At 38.5% G+C, this 23900-nt stretch overlaps 2 protein-coding genes across 2 annotated transcripts in view; both read right to left on the bottom strand.

Annotated features, from left to right (window-relative positions):
• Positions 1-3769, bottom strand: part of GPR45 (G protein-coupled receptor 45) — an 84326-nt gene extending 80557 nt beyond the window's left edge. Inside the window, exon 1 of the mRNA XM_082672013.1 lies at positions 3674-3769. The gene's annotated coding sequence lies outside the window, so the exon portion shown is untranslated. The remainder of the gene's footprint in view (positions 1-3673) is intronic.
• The window catches only part of MRPS9 (mitochondrial ribosomal protein S9), a 41203-nt gene that overhangs the window by 2847 nt on the left and 14456 nt on the right, over positions 1-23900 (bottom strand). Inside the window, exons 5-9 of the mRNA XM_082672014.1 lie at positions 17137-17216; positions 8173-8258; positions 7213-7288; positions 4711-4879; positions 3674-3782 (exon numbers count right to left, since the gene is read on the bottom strand). Coding sequence (XP_082528140.1) covers positions 3674-3782; positions 4711-4879; positions 7213-7288; positions 8173-8258; positions 17137-17216 — 520 coding nt within the window. The remainder of the gene's footprint in view (positions 1-3673; positions 3783-4710; positions 4880-7212; positions 7289-8172; positions 8259-17136; positions 17217-23900) is intronic.

The raw sequence follows: 23900 nt of genomic DNA, 5'->3' as shown, positions 1-23900 counted from the left end.
AAAGCTGGGAGAACTCCTTTAACCCACTGAATCCACCTCTCCGGATTCAATGATCAGATGCAATATTAACAGGTCTTCCCAAGCAACTATCAAGTGCCGCTGGGGTCACTAGGCAAAGTGTACGATGCTGTATCTGTATGAGGTTTGTGCTTGTCCTGACGCCGTGAGTTTTAAAGTCACTGAAACCACACTCGACATTTTCCCACTGAGACACGCACTCTGCCTGCAGTTCCCTCGGCTGCAGGGTCCTGCCAGGTGACACCCCACAGACCAGTCAGGCCTGCTTCCCTCCACAGCCAGTGAGCACCCATGCGGTCCGGGCAGGGCCAGAACCAGAGGCTGGAGCAGGCAGACTGCCCTGGACCTTCTTCTCACTCACAAACAAGGGACTGCTTTTGCCTTCATAGCTCTTATGAATTTTACTTAGAAAAGCTGATGAATATTGAATATCGCGTTTGCTTGTTTGGTCTGACACTGCAGCTTTCTGGACCCCCCAAGTAAAGGTTAGCGTCACACAGTGACGCTGAGAGGTGGATGTTACCCCTTGGACTGCACACTAGCGGAGCAAGCCCAGGCTGGTGTGGACGGACACAACAAGAGCTCGGAAGGGCAGAGTTAACTGGAATTTGTAACAATACTGCTTCAACAGGGATGCTGTTCCAACAGGAATGAAACAAGTCCTACGATAAAAACAGGTATGAAACGACCTAAATCTAATATTGTTTTCTTTGAACACATGTTCCAAAGTAACCAAATAAAAAACAGGGATGCTACAAAAGTAGTACTACAGCTGACCTTTGAACAACATGGGTTTGAGCTGTGCAGGCCTGCTGACACGTGGATTTTTTTCAACAGTAAATACTACAGACCTACACCATCCACAGTGGTCGGACCCCTCGATGAGGAAACTCGATACAAAGAGCCATCGGTAAGGTTGTACTCAGATTTTCCACTGTGCTGGGAAAATCCCAACCTCCACATTGTTCAAGAGTCAACGATGTTATAAATAATAGCTATATTATAAGAGCTAAAGAAAATTTAGAGGCTGATAATCTAACCCCGCCATCTCCAGCAAGGACACCGAGGTCAGTATGGAACCTAAGGAACTGTCTTTGGCACATCACAGGCCCACGCTGCCTGACACGACTGCGCAGGTGAGTGACGTGAGTGATGATGTTACTAAGAGAAGCCCTGCTCACCTACTCGTTTGGGAGCTTAAACATTTATCTGTTTTAATTCCTAAAACTTTAAGATTCCCTAACAAATGCTTCTATAGATTAAAAAACTGAGACTAAAATTTGGGGAAAAAATTCAGGCTCTATGAGAGCACTTGAGTCAGGGTGGTCAAGGCAAGAAAGGACCTGAGGAAGAAGTCTGCACAGTCAGGAAGCTGGTGCACACTGAGCACGACGCTAAGTCTATAAAGAGAGACAGCAACACCCAAAGGGTACAGTTGAAAACCATTACACACCTATTGGTTTTAATTAATCTGGACTCACACTAGTACATGCAAAAACAGTTACACGGCATGAAAATACTTCACAAATCCCTCCTCTCAGTGATCTCAGATGAAATCCTGAGCTAAAGAATCAATTTTATTTTGCTCTTTGTTATATAATCAAAGTTATTTTGAAAAAAAAAATTTCCTCCTTTCAATCTTCTCTGAATGCCACTCTGACGGCACCAATTGTACAGCCCATAACCTGGTACATATATAAAATCACATACTCTTATTTTTCTGTGACTGCTTAAGATGCTAACTTGTCTCCTCTATCACACGGTTAGTGCCATGTGAGGAATGTACTCCCTTTGTACAGGTGATCAACTAAGAGTTGCTTCCCTGGCTGAGTGACAGGGCAAAGGCCTTTCCAAATCAGAAAGCATTGCTCTGCGTACCCCACACAGCACCAGGCGCATCGTGGTAAATGTCTGCTAGGTGAACGAATAAACACAGAATTTCTGACAGCTCGAGGAAGGAACACAGTCGACACTCCCAATGACCTGTTTGCTATGTCTGTGTAAAAACAGCCTAAAGAAAGGACCCTGGAAAGAAAAGCAAGCAGTTCAAACTGACCTTCAGGCAATCACCTCAGAGATCATCAAGTCCAACTCCCTCCTACCATTTAGGGAGGTGACCTTTAAACATCTCGGCTGAGTTCACACAGCTGGAAACAGACCTAGAATCAAGATCACCCATTCCTGGCTCGGCCGTCTCCCTACTACTGGTCAGTGGTCATCTCCCTGCTCATCTGTAAGCTCGTGAGCCACTCGTGCAGGAGGAAAGGCCAGTCCCCGAGTAGCACGGCTGCCGTAAATCCCGACAACTACTGAAAGACAGTGAGGCGGTTTGGGTGCCTTTCCCACCAAGACTAGCCTCAGGCTTCCCAATCAGATAGGGAGTTTCTTGACAACAGAAGCCGTATCTCACATAGCTCTTGTATCTTCGCAATGCCAAGAACAAGACCGGGCACACAGACAACCCTTAGCAAACGCCTACTGAATCAGACTGAAGAGTAAGTTCTAAGGGGGCAACTTAATTGTGAGATAAAGCCAAAATCGAGACTTGCTATTAAATCATCAGGAGTTATATCTGAAAACAAATTAACAGACAGTTATTGGTCAAATGCCATTCCTTACAGCAGTCGTAATGCTGAAGTTACGGGTCTCTCTGGCTTTTGGTACGACAAATAATAGCTTCCTCCATCGCCTTCCCTGAGAGGGTGATGGCAGAATTAGTTTAATTCCTACTAAACAGAGTTAGAGCGGGCTACTTCTTGACACACACACACACACAAATAAAATAAACATACATTTCCTGAAGTAATTATTCCGTCCAGAAGCTTACACTACACTGGCATGGTCCTCTTTCCTGACATTAAGCATTGGGATCATAAGAGCCTTAACCCTTCTGACCCTCAACACCACTACAGGAACCAGAAGATTAGGAAGAGAGGAACTAACCATGCAGAACTGCTGTGACTTGTGGATAATGACAGTAACGACTGGGAAAATCATAACCCTCTCAAGAAGAGGCCTTATACGGTGACTAAGGAACATATCTCCGATGGGCATATTTAGTGGAGTTGGGCTGTAACACCTACTTATAATTAATGTCTGTTCCTCCACGGGATACAAATTTCAAAGAATAAAACGGCCATATGTAGCCATGGGAACTAAGCAAAGCCTGATGAGCTCTTATTTTAATATATAAATGTCAGATTTCTTTGCTTGCTCAAAATATATATATAAAATTTTCTGTGAATAGAAAAACATCCAAAGTGATAAAGCGAACTTTTTCTAATATTTACGACGGTAAGTGCCAAACAAGGTTGGTCTTCGTTGTTTTGTGGCTGCCCATCCCCAAACCCAGGAAGCAGAGGTGGCACAGTCTGCATTTCAGAACACAAGACCCCGAGACACTCAACTTCCGGTATGATCTGATGAAAAGGGGAGGAAGACTCAATTAATGAGGAATTCTAGAGATGCTTTTTAAAGATCTGGAAAACAACATAAAAAATAGTGACCGCATCCCTCTAGCTAGTTTGTTATATTCTATTAGTAAAAAGAAATCATCATGCAGACAAATATAATCAGAAAATCATAAGCCTTAGTTGATCGTGACATATTATAAAATACATTTTCTTTAAAAACAAAACCAAAACAAAGACCTCACCTGTCCTGAGTCACCGGAAAGTAGAGCAGGTAGTCGACCCCATTTACTTCTATCCTCCCACTTCCATGGTCATAAACAGTCACTTTTGCCTTTGCAGTCTTTCTGTTACCTTTAAAAATACAAGACATCTATTAGTGAACATCTTGAGGCCCAATGCTTTGACAGAGGCAAAACTACGTTAAATTTTTTCCCCCAGAATAACAATATGTAACACTCTATATAGGAAAGTTCTATAATTAATACAAGTCAAACAAAAATAGAACAGGCAAACTACACCATAACTGACATAATAAAGCTTACTATGGGGTGATTTTATTCCTTAATCTCATTTTAGAAACACTACAATGATTTTAGTTTCAACAAAGTAATTCATATTTATTTATATTATTTAAAAAATCAATTTACATAGTGTTCTTTTTAAATTAATAAGAGTATATCTTAATCGTATAATTTTTAAAATATATGAACAGTATAATAAAGTATAATTGGTAGAAATAAAAGGAATCCTTAGGAAAGGTCACACTTCTTTGAAAATATTAACTGAAAATGAAATGATGTAAAATTTTTTTAAGTTGCAGATATATCATTTAATAACTCAATTCTTTAAAGTTACATCATGTCAAATGTCTCTGTACACCTACAAGGAAGATGTGAGTCGAGGACCTAAAGTTTTAACGTTCTGTAGTTTTAGCATCTGACGTGCAGATTCACCGAAAATTTTCATTTAATATAAGAAACTTTTATTTAGAAACCTAAACCTTTATAAGAAACCTATATTTTGTTGTTTCTACCAGTTGAAAATATGAAAATACAAAGTGTTAATATGACTGTGTAGGTATGTGTCCACATTTTTTTCTTGCAACATTATAAAGTTCAGTTTTTAAAAACGTCAACAGAACCTTAATATTTGGAAATCCAGCATAGCAGCAGCAAAAATAAACAAACAAAATGAACACCAAAGGGCAAGAGCAAATCAACATCCGGCTATTTCCCAATCCTCAGCGGGACGGGGTGGTCTCTCTCCATGGGTGCGTTACCTTGGCCTGTGCTGAAGGCCATACCCTTCTCGTCATACTGCAAAGGCTCAATCAGCTGTTTTTTCGATTGAATGGTTACACTCCTGCGGAACCTGCCCACAAATTCTTCTTCAGCCGCGTCACACGGCAACGCCGATAACCTTTCCAGCAGCCGAATGAACTGTGCGTACTGCAGACAATAAAAATTCATTAGGAGATGCAAGTGTAATTGCATTTGCTAAATTTTTTCTATTTTTATATACTTGATCTTTCCAATGTTGCTTTTCCTGATGAATTTTGACAGGATGACACTTCCGCAACTTCATGCTGCTTTTAAAACAGCGTGCAGATGCAGCACTTCCCCTGTGTACCTTTAGTGCTCAATCTTTTCTTTCGAGAAACAAAGAGCTCTATCATTCAAAGAAAAATCCATTTCTCTCTATCAGGATTACATGAAGGTGAAATTTAAATTCACTTTCAAAAAAATACTTAGATGATCTTTAAGTATAATTTCTACTCTTTTATTAGAACTGTATCAAGAGGCGCTTCATAAATAATTTCCAGCAAGTTTCGTACAGTAAAATGGGAAGAGTCTGATTTTGAGAAAACGTACCTCTTAAACTACATTTCATAATACATTTGGCAAACGTATCTTTAGCTGTTCAAGCTGTGTTACTTTAATGTTTATGATTTCCTTTAAAACCGAACAATCAAGCTATTTAAAAATTCAAGAGATACTTGACTTAAAGGGCAACCTCTTGAAATAAATTACCCTTGCTACTCAGTGCATTTTTTTTAATAGTTCTTGAACATGTGATTAGAAAGTAAACAACTTGGTATTAACCCCTTAAAATTAGAAGCCAGAGTAATCACTCTAAAGTGTTTATGCAGAAGGAAACAACTGATACTTGAGATCCTTAGCATGGAGTGTGAAACCCAGTTTTTGATAACCTTATTTATGTTTTGCCAACCCTAAAAATCATACTCATCTTTGTTACCACTGCCTTTACAGTGAAAATCTACCATTAATAATTTGAAATGTATAAAAATCTCACAAGTAAGATTAAAAGGGCCGCTTCAATTATTGCTTCCTGTGATGTTACAATACTGGAGAAGGCAACTGTCTGAGGAAGAGTGAACTGCTAGCCACCTGCGGTACCCAGCCTGGTAAAGCTCCATCACCTTCATTCACAGGCCTGTCCTTCCTCAGCTGCTCTCAGTTCCTCTGCACCGGCTGTAATACCCTTGAACACACAAGGAGGCAACTACAGGTATGACCCAGCCTTGCTTGTGAACTGGGATCATGGCTCAAGACATCACTGACTACCCTGCCTTCCTCATCTTGACACCAGCCATCAGCTTCAGGATTTCTTCCAACAGCCAGCTGCCCAAGGTACAAAGATACCTATATATTTGGTTGTTTTGTGTTCATAGCTGCACACCTATAACAAAGCCCTAGGGATGTTTTCAAAATGAAAACAAACAAACTTGTGTTATAAAAATAAAAGCAGCCAGAAAACAGGGAACACTGAAATGATTCATTCAATGAAGGAGCAAAGAGAGGTTTTTCAGTTGGATCCACGTGCAGTGATACTGACTTGGCAGTTAGGATATTAGAAATTAATTTCAGATCTTTAACTCACCAAATGCCCGACACCTTTGTTAAGCAAATTGCAACTTTTCCAAAACATTAATTTCTTCAATATGTTAAATGAGGAAAAGAGCAATTTAAGCATATGACTTGAAATCTACACAGCAGCAAGGTACTAACAATGTTACCCACTGCCATGGAAGGAAAAAACCTTTCTTGGAACAATTTGTGAAATTTTTCTATACTCCAATCTTCCAGAAATAATCTAAATTTAGAACACCAACACATTTAAAACATCAAATTTCCTGTGATAATACTGGCATATATTAGAACATTGAGCAAAAAAAAGAATCAGACTAAGACCTAAAGCAGGGGTCACCACATTCCTAGGCTTTAACATTCACTGGGGGAGCCTGCTGAAACTGTGGATTCCTGGGTGACACCCATGGAAATTCTGCGTGAGGTCTGAACCTTGGGAACTGCATTTTGTAACCAGCATTCCAGGTGATTCTGATACAGGCAGTTTTGCCGATTCCTAGATGAAACATACTGGCCGTGTGGATACTGCATTTGGTAAGTCAGGAAGGTAACCATGCGCTTCATTTCTCTTCTACTTAACCTGTAACAGCCCCTTACACTTATCATTAGCCTGTAAAATTAGCACCCACTTTACTGAAGGAGGTGAAAAATGACACCTGCCATGCGCCCCTGAACAAGGGGCAGAGGATGCAAGCGCACTTGTGGAGGAGGGTCTGGGGACCAGGCACCTTCCTGACCCTCCCAGGGCAGAAATCAGCTCCACATGTTTTAAAAGGAAAACCGTCTTATGAACACCTGCCTCTGAGGAACATTACTATTAGGATCCTAAATACAGCAAATGTCTACAATCTTATGGCACAGGTCCCCTTAAATTAAAAAGATTAATTACTCACATCTTGATCTGACAGTTTTTCCACTAGCATTTCTTCCAGTTCCTCCTTAATCAGCCATCTGCTGCCAATCGGGTCTCTTTAAAATATCACATTATGTTCTCTTTTAAATTAACCATACAATGAGTTATATCACAAAAGATCCCACAAGTAGTAGCGATTCTCGATTGGGAAACACATTTTGTATTACATAGCTGTAAAATTTCATCCAAGTAAATGATGTTTGAGACACATTATTTCATCTCCTCAATCTACGTTAGAAAAGATGCCCAGTCTAGCAAGTGTTCCATTCGCAGAGTTAGACATGGCATTGGGGAACCCATCTGACGATATCCAAGTCACTAGATTTCTCAAAAATTAAAACTGTGCTTGCTTTTCATAATTTACTTTAAAGGGTATGTTACAGACACAGAGTTAATCTGTCCATGGACTAAAGTAGTAATGAAATCCAAATAAAAGGCTACGGGTAGTATTTACAACTAAAACTAGGTATATTCAAAAACTTGTGTCTTTTGCATAGGAAGAAATATGTGAATAAACAGCCCCAAATTTAAAACTGGTTGGTCAGGTCGATGGATCTAATCTATCATTGTTTGCTAAATGGAAGCACAAACCTTCAAATACAAAATACACACACACACACACACACACACACACACACACACACACACATATGTATATCTACGGGCATATAAATGCACAGTTACATACACAAAAATTCTAAAGAAATAATATTCAAATACAGTAAGTGCCACTTAACATACAAATCTATATAAAAATAATAACCTTAATACTTACATCCTCCCAAACAAAAAAAAAATCACCTATTATTTGGAATTTTAATGATTAATGCTGAAATAATGAACACATTTTTAGGCTTTAGGTATGCCTAAAATACACCAATGATAAGTGGTATGTTTTTAGTTAATTTTCTCATATATTTTAATGCAAAAAAGAACTTACTTGGCTTTAGTTTTTTCTGAAAACAGACCTTTGGCTCGCAGCTGGTCTTGACGGTTTTCTACATCTAGTAGCTTTCCGTATGCTTCCTGTGGCAAATAACACACACATACACTAAACCAAGAGCGACGGCGAACCATTACCTCCCTTTATGTCTCCCATGAGCACCTCATCTCAGAAGCGCCCTCCTCAAGTCACAGCTGCACAGCAAGGATTACTGAAAATGCTCTTTAACAACGCTATTTCTCATTCAAACTAAAGAATGGTGGAGTAATTTCAATGAGAATTTAGTATCATACATAGTAACACACTTAACTTCAAATGATTTTTAAAAAACTCTATAGAAGGTTTACAACTCAGTGAGGTTCGTAAAAACGAAAAAAAGATACAAGCTATTTATTTTCCTTAAGAGTTCCACAGAGAACCAAAACTTTTCCTTAAAAAAATCATAATTTATACAGCAATATGCATTTAAACTTACAGTTACCAGTAAAAAATTTTAACATTTATATAAGATTTCTCTTTACCATGTAGTTTGTATCTTAAAAAGTTTTCTATTAATATTTATTTTTCATTATTTGATTTCTATTAGTTTACTTTCTAACAAAGTCTGTGAATGTATGTCACCTGTTAAATCATAATGCAAGTAGGAGAAAATTTACCATTTTGTAAGCACTAATCTGGCAATAAAGGTTATCAATGAAATACGATTTCCAGGAAATGAGTTTACAATAAGCAGAATAATGCAACTGTCTCCCAATTTTTTTGACTGAGCAAACTTGAAGACTCAAATCCAATCTATGTGTATTCATTTATAATGTACACATAACCTACCACACTAATACCTAAGGAACAGATGTTTTCAAAGGATGAGCTAGAGATGATATAAACATTTTTTCTTGCTTAATCATGACACCGTCCAATACCATCAGCTAATCTCAGAAGACACAACTTGCTGCTCGTAGAGATGTCTATCCATATTTAAAATAGTCTTCATAATTTCCAGTTTTGGGGACGACCTCTTGTGGGTGCTGATTAGCGCATCATATTATATCAAATGTTGCTGGTAGAGTCTGCTCTAAGAATACACGTGCCCCTCTGTTACTCCCTTTGTATTTACCAATGCTTGCATTTTATTATCTTCATTCTGCAACCTCTTTTCAGGAATCCATTTCCCTCAAGGGGAAAAAGAATGTAGGAAGGAAGGAAGGGAGGGAGGGAGGGAGGGAGGAAAAAGGATGTAAAGACTGAGCCTCTGAGTTTCATAAACATAGATGAGAAAAGCCGAGATTATGCTCCATGGGCCAGGACTTCTTGGTGAGAAAAGGGTAAGTTCATTTCCTGTAGTAGGGAGACTCGTAAGAGTGTGTTTTGTTTTGTTTTGTTTGTTTTCAGTAAGGGTAGTAGGATTGATACCTTAGAAAAGAATAAGAAAAGCAGCAGCACTTAGAAACAGTAACACTGGGCCGAGCATCTCCGACAGAGTGAAACTATCACTATCAATAGTTGAGTGATTCTAAAGCTAAGTTCACAGCAGAAGCAGACAGCAGCAGCATCTAGGCCAAGCACTAGGTTAGAAATGTAAATTCTCAGGCCCCAACCCAGACTTTCCCAAGAGGAACCTGTTGGAAGGGGGGGCCAAGTAATCTGTTTGAATGATGCCCCCAAGTAACGCACCCTGAAGTTTGGATCTAAACACTGGAACTCTGGGGACAAATGAGCTTAATTCAATTTTAGGGTACAGATTAACTATCTCTACAACTATACTCAAAGTATAAATCCGTCACCTGTAGCAGCAGAAAAATGTACCTGACAATTCAAAACAAACTGTCCACTCTAAAGAAAGCAAGAATAGAAGCCATCCACATACAGAACGTGTCCCTGCTATGCAACTTAAAACCATACAATTTGTCTCCCGAGAATTGGTAAGCCGCATTTGACTGTAGTTCGGGTACCTGAAATTCATATTTAAAGGCTAAGATAGTGAGTTGTAAGCCCAACTGAATAGTGTATCAGAAAAATCTCTATGTACCTATTTCTAGAAAGCAATTCTGAAGTGCTCTGAACAGGTAAAATATAGGGAAAATAAAACCCCACAAAATGAATCCTCCCCGCCTTGTACGAAGGGGACAGACGTGTGCAAGCAGCATCTCGCTGTGCACCTGCACCATGCGCCCTGCTCCAGCTGGGCGTCTGTGGGAGCAGGATGGCATCAGTCTCCACGTCTCCACGCTGGGCTGCTCCAGAGCCCTGAGATTCTGAGAGTCCTGAGTCAGAGATGTATCTTTCAAATCTATCTTAAAAATATGAATTCAAGAGAATACCAACAACGGTAGTAAGACACCCTACCTGGTTATAAGGGTCTATTTAATTTTCTAGAATAACCAAGGCAACTAAAACAAAAATAACCGATCTGCTTCATAGGTCAAGTTTCAAGTCAAAATTTGGGGTGCTAAATGTGTCATCATTCTCCAGTGATTCTGAGCAATTTTTAAGTCCATATTTTTCTTAAAACTTTCTTGCACTCTGCTCCTACCTTCCAGTGTTATATTTAGCTCCATAATAATGTATAAATAGTGTAAGTAAAATCACCAGAAAAAATGTGGAATATGAGAAAACCACCCATGAAGAGTGCACGTCAAATTTAGAACATGGTAAGTTCTATTCGTTTACGGCACATGCTTTGATGGCTGTAATTCATCAAGTTATATCATGCTCTTTAAGTCCCCTCATACACTTCTTTAAATAGGAAAATATATGTAAAGTACTTGGCATACTGCCTGGCCTACAGTAGTGGTCAAGAAATGACACAGCGGTGAGGTATGGCGTTCAGGAGTCAAAGAGTCGAAAAAGTTTTACTGGTGCATCATTTCTATTTTTCTTTCTTTTCTAGATAATAAAACCACTCCTGAGATTCTAAAGGTTCTATCTTGGTTAGTCAGAGACAACAGTCCTCTGGAAAGTACATTCTATAGCTTCAACTCCCTGAAGAGAGGTGCGCTAATTTACATCAAAAACTCCTTGAGGGTATAAAATATGCCAGGAACTGTCAACATCACAGATTATCAGTGCTAGCTTCTGGTATATTGTTAAATTTCCACTTAATTTTTAAGGGACCCTAGAGAATTAGCATGACCCCACCTACACTAAGTTTATATACTGTATTTAACAGTATAATTTTCAAATATGACAGGAATAACCCAGATGTGAAATGCTGAATCATTCATCACAGCTATGATTAATATTTCATAAAATCAAAGCAAGTCTATCTACCCCTCATGTCATCAGATTTCCATAATGTATGAACCGAATATAGAAGGTGCCTAATTTGGAAATACCAGATGCTCAGGGTACAGAAAAGAAATGCTTCAACTAAACTCTTCCAAGAGCATGAGCAATGTCATCTTTAGTCTACCAAATTCTGTTTTGGTTGTATTAACCATGTTGAAATTCCAATTTTAGGAAGGGTAAACAAACAACATTTCTTAGGAGGGTGGTATAGAAAAAGTCAACTGTATTTTGATATACAAAATATATAATAACTAACAGTAATTATCATCTTAGATACTAGTTCAATACAGAAAAGTAAGCGACTTAAAATATGTGTTTGTTGGAAAAAAAAATCACAGAAAATAAATTTCCTAAATAACAATCTTCTCAATGTTTTGGCTACTGGCATATACAAAACCAACTGGAGTAAATATGCATATAATACATTTATCATGGTTTTTATCATGCAATTTATCTGACGCTCCAAGTGACATACCTCTACGGTAGATCCTAGCTATCACTTTGTAAATACATTATGCTATACAGCGTATACTTCGTGTCATGCTACCCGGCATTAAAAAAGGAAATAATCTCACATATAGGTCATGTTAGACAAGTACTCTGGGAAAGTACGCACCTGGGAGTAATTACATAGAAGTGCTTGTGACTCAGATACCATATATTTTTACTACTGAAAGCTCTACCATATATTATAAAAACAATTTTACCATTATAAAAGAAGTAATCTGATTAAAATCAACAGAGGCAATAAGTTGAATCAGTTTTTAAAAATTAATTTTCCCAATTGTTACACCTGGAACATACAAGATACACAATGGTAATTATTCATATATCAATATGAGAAAATGTATATTAAAGATACTTCTAGAACAGCAGTTTGTTGCTGAATTAGTTACTGAATTAACTCCTGCTGTCAAGAAAGAACTTAAAACAGCACACAGACACATGTCAGCACTGGTCTGTAGCTTTCTAGAAAGAAGCACTTTACACAGTCATAAAGTAGTTATTTGGTACCTCACTGTGAGAAGGGTCACTACTTTAATTCCATTTTTCAACAGCACTGCTTCAAAAGTTTTCAATATTCACCCCCCGGTGGCAAGGAGGATGCACAGAACTGTGATACTGAGCCTCCGGAACTTCTGCTTGTTGACTCTGGAACCTCCATATACTGAGGCCTCAGACCCCTCCCTGGGCTACTGTGTGAACACAGAAGGTTTAAGTCGCTTAAAATAAACTGGAGAATTTCTAAATAAGCCAGGCAAATGAATCCTGTTTATACACACATTATTAGGATTAGAATTACTTCGTACTTTTTAATATTTTAAACTTTTCCCCCAATTCAGCAGAGTAGTTTAAGTGCATAATGATCTACTTATGCCTTAATTTTATACTTTTTGGGGTAAAACTTTCATCCAAGGCCATATAATTCCTTCAATTTATAGAAACACTCTGAAAATACTCCAATGTTTACTGTAAAACTAGTCCTAAAATATAAATGAGGTTTCTGTAAGATGCTAAATTCCCAGTATAGTTTTTAGACATGCAGAGCCTTATCTTAAACGTTGGGGTAGGTGAGCTGACGTAAAATGTCAATAGATGCTTAATGTTTCTGACAACTCACAGTGTTTCCAATGTTTTATACAGCTTTTCCCAAGCTCTGGTTTCACGGGATGTTAAAAGATGTTTTGGGTAGAAACAGTTCCGTGATCCAACATATTTGAGCAGCAGTGTTTCTCTACTGAAGGGCGTCAGGGAGTTTTTATCACGCTAAGTGTCTCCTTATTAGTTTCCTAGTGCTGTATATAATATGCAGCATTCCCAAACGAGCTTAATTTCAGAGACCCTTTCTTGACGCTTTCATAACCAGGGTTCCTCAGAAAGCACTTTGGGAAAGGCTGTATTACAGCCATGCCCTGTCTTAATGAATCATATTTTACAAAAGGATTCCCACTTCAGAGTCAAATAATCACCTCCCACAATGAGTTTAAAATAATTTTCAACTCACTTTTAGTGAGTTTCAAGATATTCAGAAACCTAGGTGTTGATAGGAGTGAACAGGAATTAACATTTGTCTTAGGATTAAAGGACCTGCACAACTGCCCAGGTTGTGACCGCCCCGTTCATGAATGCAGCCCCTTTGCCTGCCCGCCCCACCCGGTCGACTGGGCAGCTCCAGCTGTGGCGGGCAGGGGTGCCTGGGGCAGCTGGGACCCAAGGGCACAGCCATCGCCCTATCCTTAGCTGCGCAGGCAGGCTTCCTCCCCCACCCCCGGACACGCTGCTCAGCTATTCTCTGGTGCAGCACCTGCTCCACTTCAGACGCACACATCCTCTAAAAAGTCTTCCCTCTCCTTTACATTTCGGTTCAGTTGTTTCTGGAAACTCCTTTTACTCTCTCCTTCTTCTTTCTGCTCCCAAAACGCTACGCTGAAACTCTAACTCACGTCTGAGAAGTACACAGGTTCCACTGGTTATGTGGCCATTAAGGAGATGGAAAGTCATCCATTTGGGATAAAAAAGATGGATGAGCAGGGCCATCCAGCCTGGAGCCCCCTCAGTCCTCAACGATCATTTGAGAAACTCCGTACAGCCCTTATATCTTCTTAAACTACCTCTCACTGTTTAAGAATTTACTTATTAGTACTGTTTCATACTTCATTCATTACGTATGTACACCCTATTCGCTATTTTGTAAAATAAATGGTTTTTATGGACCTTCCCAGGAACCTGAAGACAGGTGTATGGTTGTGGCCACAGGAAGGTGGGAATTCCAGCCAACCTGATGATGAGCCCTTAGAAGGTAACACACTCACAAAGTCTGTGACCCCAGCCCCCGTGGATCAGCAAGTTTCCCTTCACCTTGTTCTTTCCCAACAGCTTCACTTCTGGGCGGGAACAATGAGCCGCTTCTTTCTTCTCATCCGCCTCTTCCCTCAAAATCCTCCTACTTCTCCATAAAAACAACTGCATGGACTAACTACGGGTTAACTGGAAACAGTGTTCACTTAAGCATTACACATTACCCTTAACTGGAAGCTGCATCAGGCCCATCTTTTATTCGCTGCTCTAATGTAATATACAACTTTAACATGCAAGCAGTGAGCAAATACTAAAAGCAGCTTTGATGTTATTACCGAAGATAAAAAAGGTTAAGGGACATCACAAAGACCTCCGGGCAGAACTGCAAAGATGCTTAGAGCTGTGCTTTTCTGACAAAAAACATGGCCGTGACGGCCACAGCTCACACAATCACAGCCGGTCCAGGACATGGAAAACAGAGTTTGCCTTAGTGTCTTTCACCCTGTCACATGGGAAGAAACTGCATCAACAAAACGAAACGGTAGCAATAATGATTCACTTCCCGCCCACCTGCCACAGTCTTTGCGGGGCTGGCTCCCTTGCTACAGTGGGATGGCGGCGGGGGGATCACCCTCCCACAGAATGGAACGGACCCCTCCGCGCACCGAGAGGGCAGACAAAGGAGGGAGCCAACATGTGCAGCAGTTTCAGGTTTTACCGTCTTATTTTATATGCGATCCCTGATTCACTGCGAAACCACCCTTGTGAGCTGAACAGTGACTCTTTAGTCACATGCTATTTCAGAGTAACAAACAGCACCTAGCATGACGCTGACCCGCATCAGCCAGGCAATGACCACAGCTGTGAGTAATAACATCTGCCGTACGTGAGGCTCAAGTGATTGGTATATAGTTAGGAAAACATTTATCCTTTTTCCATACATGTAATTACTTTAAAGTTCTGAAAGATGCATTTTTGAAAATACAAGGGTTTATTAATTACCTGAATTAACACGCTCAAGTTAAACCAAAATATCTGTAATTTACATGTATAAACTGTTCTGATGAACAATAAAACAAATACCAAACCCACAGTGTTTGGGGGTCAAACTACGCAACAAATGGACAGACCTAAATTACTGAATTTAACTAACACACAGAAGCCCAAAGAACTCTCCTATATGCAAAGCAACTATATGACGCAAAAGGAAGACTTTATAAACTGGATGTAATTTGACATTCTAGTCGAGAGTGGGGTAGTATTTTATCCACTGAGAAACTGACCAATTTCTTGAGCAATCCCTTTTAAAACTCATAAATAAAGTTAGGCCTCTTATACAATGTGTAATTTCTTCGTTATGATGGAATGCAACAAAATATCTTGCCCTTGGGTTGCTCAGTTTCAGCCAAAACAAATGCAAATGGCTTGTCAGATGACAGCTGTTTGATAAGGCTCCTCTACAAGACCCGCATGCTTTCCTTTTTTCCGTGAAACTTGGGATGAAAGGCAGAAGGCAGGAAGAGAATTAATGTAGCATACAGTCTAAAGGCAATGCTACAACCGTGATTAAGTAGAAAAGTTAAAAGGCACAGATTTTCCACAGCTTCGCTGCGTGCAACCCATCCGTGTAACAAGTTGACAGGCCTAGCGTGCCAGCTCCATCATCCCCTCCGACAGCTAAAACGCAGCGCTGCATCCCTTTTCAGGGGAAATTTGCGTCTGCACCATGAAGCGTTGTACATTATTTCTCAGCACTGCAGGGGGCTCGAGTCCATATGGAACCTTCACAAATATTACCACAGATCAAACCAGCGGCGTCGTGAGGCAGATTTGACATACCTATTTAAATGAGCAGCAGGGGTCCCTGGGCAGCCTCCGGCTGTACGCAGAGCCTGGGCGGAGAGCAGAAGCCCAGCTCCATTACTCAGCAAAGACACTCTCCGCATCCATCATTCATTTCATTTCTGCCAGGGCAAGAAGCTCATTTGCCCAAGGTCAACAAAAAGTGAAAAGAAGGTTTTCTTTTTTTCCCCAAGAAATAAATGTACCTGACAAGTGGGGATTTTGTCCTTTGGGTTTGCGGAGCACAAATACACACCAGCCAGCTCGACAGAGTACACGTGTGCACGCGAGCCAAGCCACCCGAGAGCTGACTGGGGATGGGAAGGCCCAGGGACAATGTCTGTAACTTGTAGAACTCATATATGAATAAAATAAAACGACACCGTGTTCTAAAAATAAAGTGGGTTCTGTTGTTTAAAACTGGGCATCAGCATCCAGCCTCTTGTCATGGTAACTGTAGGGAACTCCCCAGTGCGCACACACCATCAACCAACTTACGGCTCTGAAAGAAAATAAAACCTGTTCCCAGTACACACAAACGCAGCTGGAAGGCAACAAGTAATAAAATCACTTCCTAGGCCTTTTGAGCCCAAATTCTAGACTCATACACTACACTGACCTATGAAAAGCAAAAATCGTATAGGAGTAACTAAAGGGTAGAGAGAAGGACTTGCCTCTCCCCCAAGGTGAGCGCCCCATCGCCCCGACAGCCCCTTTCCTGATTCAGGTCCCGCCTTGACGCACACCCACGCATTGATACTGAGCTGAGCATCTATTTCCCAATATGACCTCAGTTTGGAAGTAAAAGCATTTTAAGGACAAACCATTCTGACATAAATTCTCTAATGCTTACCTTTAGCAAAAATGAATTAATAAAATATAAAGCCTTTCAACATACTGTCTTGTCTCTGGAGGTCTTATTTTTTGTCCATTATGAAACACACTAGGTAAATTCTGAAGCTGAGGGAAATCTCTGCTATCATTAGTTACTTAGCTTACAGTTCATATTATTTACCATAAATGTAATATACTTACATGCATTAATGAATAATATGACTGTTTGCCAGTATAAAAGAGAAAATGAAATGGGCGGCCATCTTCTCCCCACTGGATTGCTAATAAAAACCAAATGAAAACAAATAAACAAAAATAAAAATATACAGAGATCAAATAGCTTGTATTTAATTGCAATTCATAATTCTGCAATAAGACACATTTTTAATTCTGATTAACTTTTAAAATAACAAAATAGCATTAATATATAGAATTTAGTTTGGCAGGTTTAGCATGTAAATATTTAGGATATTTAATATTTCATACCCATTAATACAAAGCAACGTTTATATTTGATAAAACATTCCTAAATATTTCACCATGAGAATTTCTGTAATGTTTTAAATAAACACACAAAATACCGAAGTCATCTTGCTAGAACAAAAAAATTTATGTTTGGCTGTAAATACAACGCACTCCCATATTCTTAAAAAGCAAAACTGATAAAGTCAATTATGTAATATAGTTAGGAAATTAGAGACAGGAATACTATAAGAAAGAAAAAAACAAAATGGATTTTTCCGTGCCCAGTTATGTTTCAACTCTGTGGTGAGACACCTCCGAGAGTTTGAAACGTTTAAAACAGAAGGGGCCCCACAAAGATGTTTTGTGTAATTCCTTTTGAAAAACAGATGGTCGTTCACATCTAATAAAGCAAACACCAACTCCACGTCCTCTTCCTGTATCTGTACTGAGCTGTTTCTCTGTCAACAATGTGTGAGAACTCCAAACACGAAGGCTACACTCCTCTATTACATGAGTTGTAAACTCTTTTCTCCCAGTCTGTCACTTGCCTTTAAATTTTGTTTGTGGTGTCTTTCATACTCAAAGACGTTTAAAGTGTATGTGTACAGTAGACTCTGCCACTTTTCCTCTATGGCAGTGCTTCTCAACTGTTTTTTCATTATCATTCCTACTAAGGCACCTTTTCAGACACTTTTCTCCCTAATTGCCTGCCTCCCCATGAAATCTTACTACCGCAGATACACTGCATATCCACTGATGTATATACTGTGGCCCTCTGGAGGGCCACAAACATTGTAATAGCTAAGATTTTTTCACCTCCTGTGAACCAATTTACACCCCCTTGGGGGCAATATCACCCCCATTGAGAAAACCTGCTTTAAGACTTTGGGCTTTCTAAAAACTATTTTCCCATATTTGCTTCTGGAATTTTTGTATGTTTTCATGATCAGAAATTTAATCAATCTGAAGTTAATGTCTGTGAGGCAGAAATCCAAACACGCATTATTCTGTCCAACAAAGAGAGTCATTACTCCATTACAGTTTTTTGAATAATACCCTTTTTTCTTTTAAAACATTACCTGTACAATATGTAGGGTATCCTCCTCTTCTGGGGTAACTGGATTACACACAGAACACTTTAAGTGCATACATTTAAAATGAAGACCGAATTTCATAACAAATGGTGAAAAATGTCTAGATACAGTGCTTGGCTTGAAAAATAAAAACACGTTCTTATTCGCCAATGGCTTACTGATGAATTAAACGATTCTCCCAACACCACTTTCAAAGACTTCATGAAATCTTGTATATTTTCCAGTATTTATAACTCTACTATGCAATTTTCAGTATATTGTGAAAGTAGTCAGAGAGTGATCAAGAAAGACAAATATCATGGTTGCAGATAAGACTCTACTGAAAAGCTTGGAGGGATTTTGGAGTTGGGTCTCATTCCATGTGTGTGAATATGTGTGTACATGATTTTATAATATGCATTTACGTGTGTGTGTGTGTCTGTGTATACGTGTGTGTATATATAATTTCATTCAATCTAAGATGTCACGGATTTTAAGATACTCCATCACGTATCTTATACAAAGACAGAAAGAAAAAAAGCAAATGGTATGCAATATAGTTTACATCAATTGTAAAATGAATCCTGTTTGGTAAAGGTGTTAAAATCTGAAAAATTGTGCCTTAGAATTCACAAAATATGGCAAAAACAAACATATGCTGATAGTGAATAATCTGGTCCACTGGTCTGTCTGTTTGCACCACTACCACCATTTAATTAAAATCAGTTTTTGCTGCATTTTGATACTTGGTAGGGTAACTTCTTTCATTACTCTTATTTCTTTTACAAATTTCTCGCTGCTTCTTGTACATTTACTCTTTCAAAATAAACTTTTAAAGTTTTTTCCAAAAGTCCTATCAGGACTTTGAAATTATATTAAATTTATTAATAATTTTTAAAGTAGCAACTCTGCAATATTATCTTTCCTTACATGAAAGTGAAATCTTTTTTCCAGCTATTCAGATTAACACTTATGATCTTTTAAGTTTTACAATTTTCTATATAAATCCCTTACATGCTTTTGGAGCTTCATTTGCATTTTAGTTTCTGTTGCTCTTGATACTGTCCCCTCAGTTATCTGTAAAATCAACTTTAATTACACAACACACTTTTTTAAAAAAAAAAGACTTTATTTTTAGAGCAGTTTTAGGTTCACAGCAAAACTGAGAGGAAGGTGCAGAGATTTCCCGCATACCTCTACCACCCCCATTATCAACATCCCCACCAGACGAACCTGCACTGACACATCATAATCACCCAAAGTCCATAGTTTACATTAGGGCTCACTCCTGTGGGCACTGTATGTGCTTGCAGAGATGTATAATAACATTTATCCACTGCTCTAAAAAGCCTGAGCTCTGCCTATTCCTTCCTCCCTCCCCCACAACCCCTGGCAAGCACTGACCTTTTCACCAGTTCCATAGTTCTGCCTTTTCCAGAATGTCACAGAATTGGGATCATGCAGTGTGTAGCCTTTTCAGGTTGGCTTCCTTCACTTAGTAATATGCATTTAAGTTTCCTCTGTGCCTTTTCAGGGTGTGACAGCACCCTTCTTTTTAGTGCTCAACAATACTCCATTATCCGGATGGACCACAGCTTAATTATCCATTCACCAACTGAAGGACATCTTGGTTACTTTCCTTTTGGCAATTCTGAATAAAGCTGCTATAAACAACTGCGTGCAGGTTTCTGCGTGGACGTAAGTTTTCAACTTACCTGGGTAAATGCCAAGAAGCAAATACCAAACTGCGGGATCATTCGGAAAGAGTAGGTTTCGTTTTGTAAGAAACCAGCCAGCCAGCCCCAGAGCAGCGGTGCCACCCCCCGAGCCCCTATCGGTAAGGAACAGGGGCTCCTGCTGCTCCACACCCACCGGCACTAGTTGTTGCCAGGGTTCTGGATTCTGGCCATTCTAATGGGTGTGTAGTGGTATCTCATTGTTGCTTTAATTTCTATTTCCATGGAGCATCTTTTCAAAGGCTTATTTTTCATCTGCGTATGTTCTCTGGTGATGTGTCTGTTAAAGTCTTTGGCTCATTTTTAAATCGGGTGCTTGTTTTCTTATTGTTGACTTCTAAGAGTTCTTTGTGTATTTTGGATAACAGTCCTTTATCAGATATGTCTTTTCCAAGTATTTTTCTACCATCCTGTGGCTTGTCTTTTCATTTTCTTGACCACATCTTTCACAGAGCAGAAAATTTTAATTTTAATGAAATCCAGCTTATCAACTCTTTCTTTCATGGATCATGACTTTGGTGTTTTATCTAAAAAGCTATGGTGAAACCCAAGCCTTCTAGGTTATTAATTACTGATTCAGTTTCTTTAATAGGTACAGGCCTATTCACATTGTCTACTTGTGTAAGTATCATACTATTCCATAGTATGATTCTCCAACAGTTCATCTAGCTACACTACTGATGAACGTTTAAATTGTTTCTAATTTTTTGCTGACACAGGCTATTCGCAATTTCCAGTCTGATGAGTGATTATGATCTCTTATCCTTAACTGACAGACATTATTTCTGATCTGATATTTTCCAATGTTTACTGGCTACTTTTATTTTCTTCATTTATGAATTACCTTCTTTCCCTTTTGCCCATTTTTCTATGAGGCTGTTTTCCTTGTTAATTTTAACAATAATTTATTCCAGACATTAGACCTCTATTGTGTTTCAAATTTTCTCCAGTATGTTGCTTGTTTTTTAAATTTACTGTCTTTTTTCTTCAGGGAGAAGTTTCACATTTTGAAATAGAAAATTTATTGATTTTTGTCCTCTTTGTTTGTGACTTAAGGGCATAATATTTGTTACTTAAAAATATTGATAGTTGTATGATTATCTTTCAACTGGCCACTTTATCTGATTCCATTCTAGAGTTTCAATCTCTTAATTCCAAAATCATAACGTACTTTTAAGTCGTGACCCAACTCTGTCATCTTCTGGATACAATCTATTTTTTAATATTCCATTAAGTGGATTAAGAAATAGGAGATTTCTGTCCACAGAAATGCAGAAGCATGTTTCCACCAATTTTTCTTTAAGGTTGCCACAAATTTAAAACAGAAAATGAGAATAATCCAAATGTACCGCTGATGAAAATTCATCCTCACCAAAACCAATGGCAGAACAGAAGGAAACTGAAATACAACACTCCAAACTGAATTAAATATCCTCAAACGACCATTTGGAGTTTTTGGAGAACACTCTGAATCAAAAGTTCAAAACTAAGAACAAATGGACAAAAGCTCAAAGAAATGAAACAACTTGATTAAATTCAGGGGAGAAAGAGAAAAAGTTGGAAGAATCAGAAATGTAGACTAACTTATAAGTAACCAAAAAAAGAACAGCCTAAAAACATAATAAAGGACATTTAAAAATAAAGTAGGGAAACAACCAAAAAAATGAAAATGACATAAAGAAGTTAAGAGTCAGAGAGATGGTGATTGACTTGGAAGACAATCAAGGAAGGAATAACATTTATATAATTGGAGTCCCAAGGAACAAAAACAAACAGTGGAACAGAACTAATATTCATAACTTAAAGAAAACTATTTCTGGATGTAAAGACTTGAACCTACCTATTTAAAGAGCTCATTGTCACCACTGTAATCTAACCCTCAACAATCAACTTGATGCCATATTTTCATAAAGCTACTAGATAGGTTTAGATTAAGAATCCTCAGGATCACCAGGGGGAAAGATAACCAGACTAGCACGAAACTTCTCAAAAACTACAGACAAGGCAAGGCAACGATGGAGCAGCATTTTCAAGAAACTCAAGAAAAGAAAGTATGAACCAAAGATTTTCCCCTTCTAGCCAAGCTGTCCTTCAAGTATCAAGGTTATAAAAGAACAATTTTAAAAACATAAGAACTCAGGGAATTTGTATCTATGAGCCCTTTTTGAAGAATCTACTAGAAAATGAACTCCATTCAACCAAGAGATGACCAGGGAGACCTTAGCAGAAGGAGTTATGGACAGCATTTAATAAGCTAATTGTAGACTTAAAACTAAAACAAAGACGAGCAAGAAGTGCACAGAAGAAAATGTTAAAAAACCACAAGTATGTATGCGTGTATGTAGGTATATATTTGTATAGTTGAAATTCAATGTTTTTAAAATAGTTCTTGTCCACCAAAATACATAAAGGCAGAGAAAGATCACAATTTGTTTGTAACCGAGGAGACCATCACGTTACTGAGGTCATCAGTACACTCCATGCCACACTGATTTCTTTGTGTGGATTTGGCCACCATGCTGTCATCAGCTGGCAGGAGGCTCACAGGATCTCTCCATGACTAGCATTTCAGCTTCACCTATACTCTGGCATGTTTTTATAAAAGAGTATCATTTTAACTAATTTCAGAACAATTCAGTTTGAATGTTTCCTGTATTCAGATATCCAAATAATGATATTCTACTGTAATGCTTATATAGTTTTTAGTTTTGTATTTTCTAAGTGGGCACTCATAACACCTGTGCATATTAAGTGATTTATTCCTAATTTCTTGCCTTTTTTAATCATACTGGTTAAGACTTTCAAAATAAAAATGAGTACCAGGGGCAAGTGTAGGCATACTTGTCTTATTCCTGAACTTAATGTAAAGGAATCCAATGATATGTTTTTTAATCTGATGTGTTTCTGTTTCTCATGATACTCTTTCTCAAACTAAGAAAATTTCTTTCTATTTCTAGTTTAAGAGTTTTTAACCAAAAAATAAATGCTGAATTTTGTTAAATAACTTTTTATTCATCTTCGGAAATATTTTTTCCCTGACTCAGTTAACACAGAAGACTACATTAATAAATTCCTAATGTTAAACCACCCTTGTATTCCTGGGGTGTGGGGGGGAGAGATCCTATTCTCTATAATGCTGTATTTGGTTTGCTATCATTTAATTTAGTAAGAATACAGTGTAGGTTTCTTTAAGGTGAGCTTAGAAGTTTATGTTATCCTTTTTCTGCTCTGCAGCAGTTCACATAACATAAAAGTTAGAAACTTTTTCAAGGTATGACAGACCTCACCAACAAAACTTTCTGGGCTGTGTGCCTCTTTGGTTAGGTCTTTGATTACCTTTGACTTCTCCAGCTTTTAGTCTAACTAGCATTTCCTAATTAAGACAATTTTGGGAACGCTGTTTTTCTTTAAACTGTGTGAGTGGGGTTTGAGCTACACTCTGGATCCACAACTGCCTGGGCCCACCTACGTCCGCTGCCTCGGCCACTTCCCAGCTATGTGCCCTGGGCAAGTTTACCCAACACATCTGAAAAATGGGGAAAACAATATTATAGACTTATGAAAACTGCTGGGAAGATTATGAGTTAATGCATGCAAAGCACTGAGAACTGTGCCTGGCCTGCTCTAAGTTTTAATAAATACTAGTTACTATATTATTTAGGATATTTTTCAGATTAATAAGAATCAAGTT

This window comes from Grampus griseus (genome assembly GCF_964374135.1).
Source record: "Grampus griseus genome assembly, chromosome: 15".
Lineage (NCBI taxonomy): Eukaryota > Metazoa > Chordata > Mammalia > Artiodactyla > Delphinidae > Grampus > Grampus griseus.
This window is presented reverse-complemented; position numbering and strand designations above follow the sequence as displayed.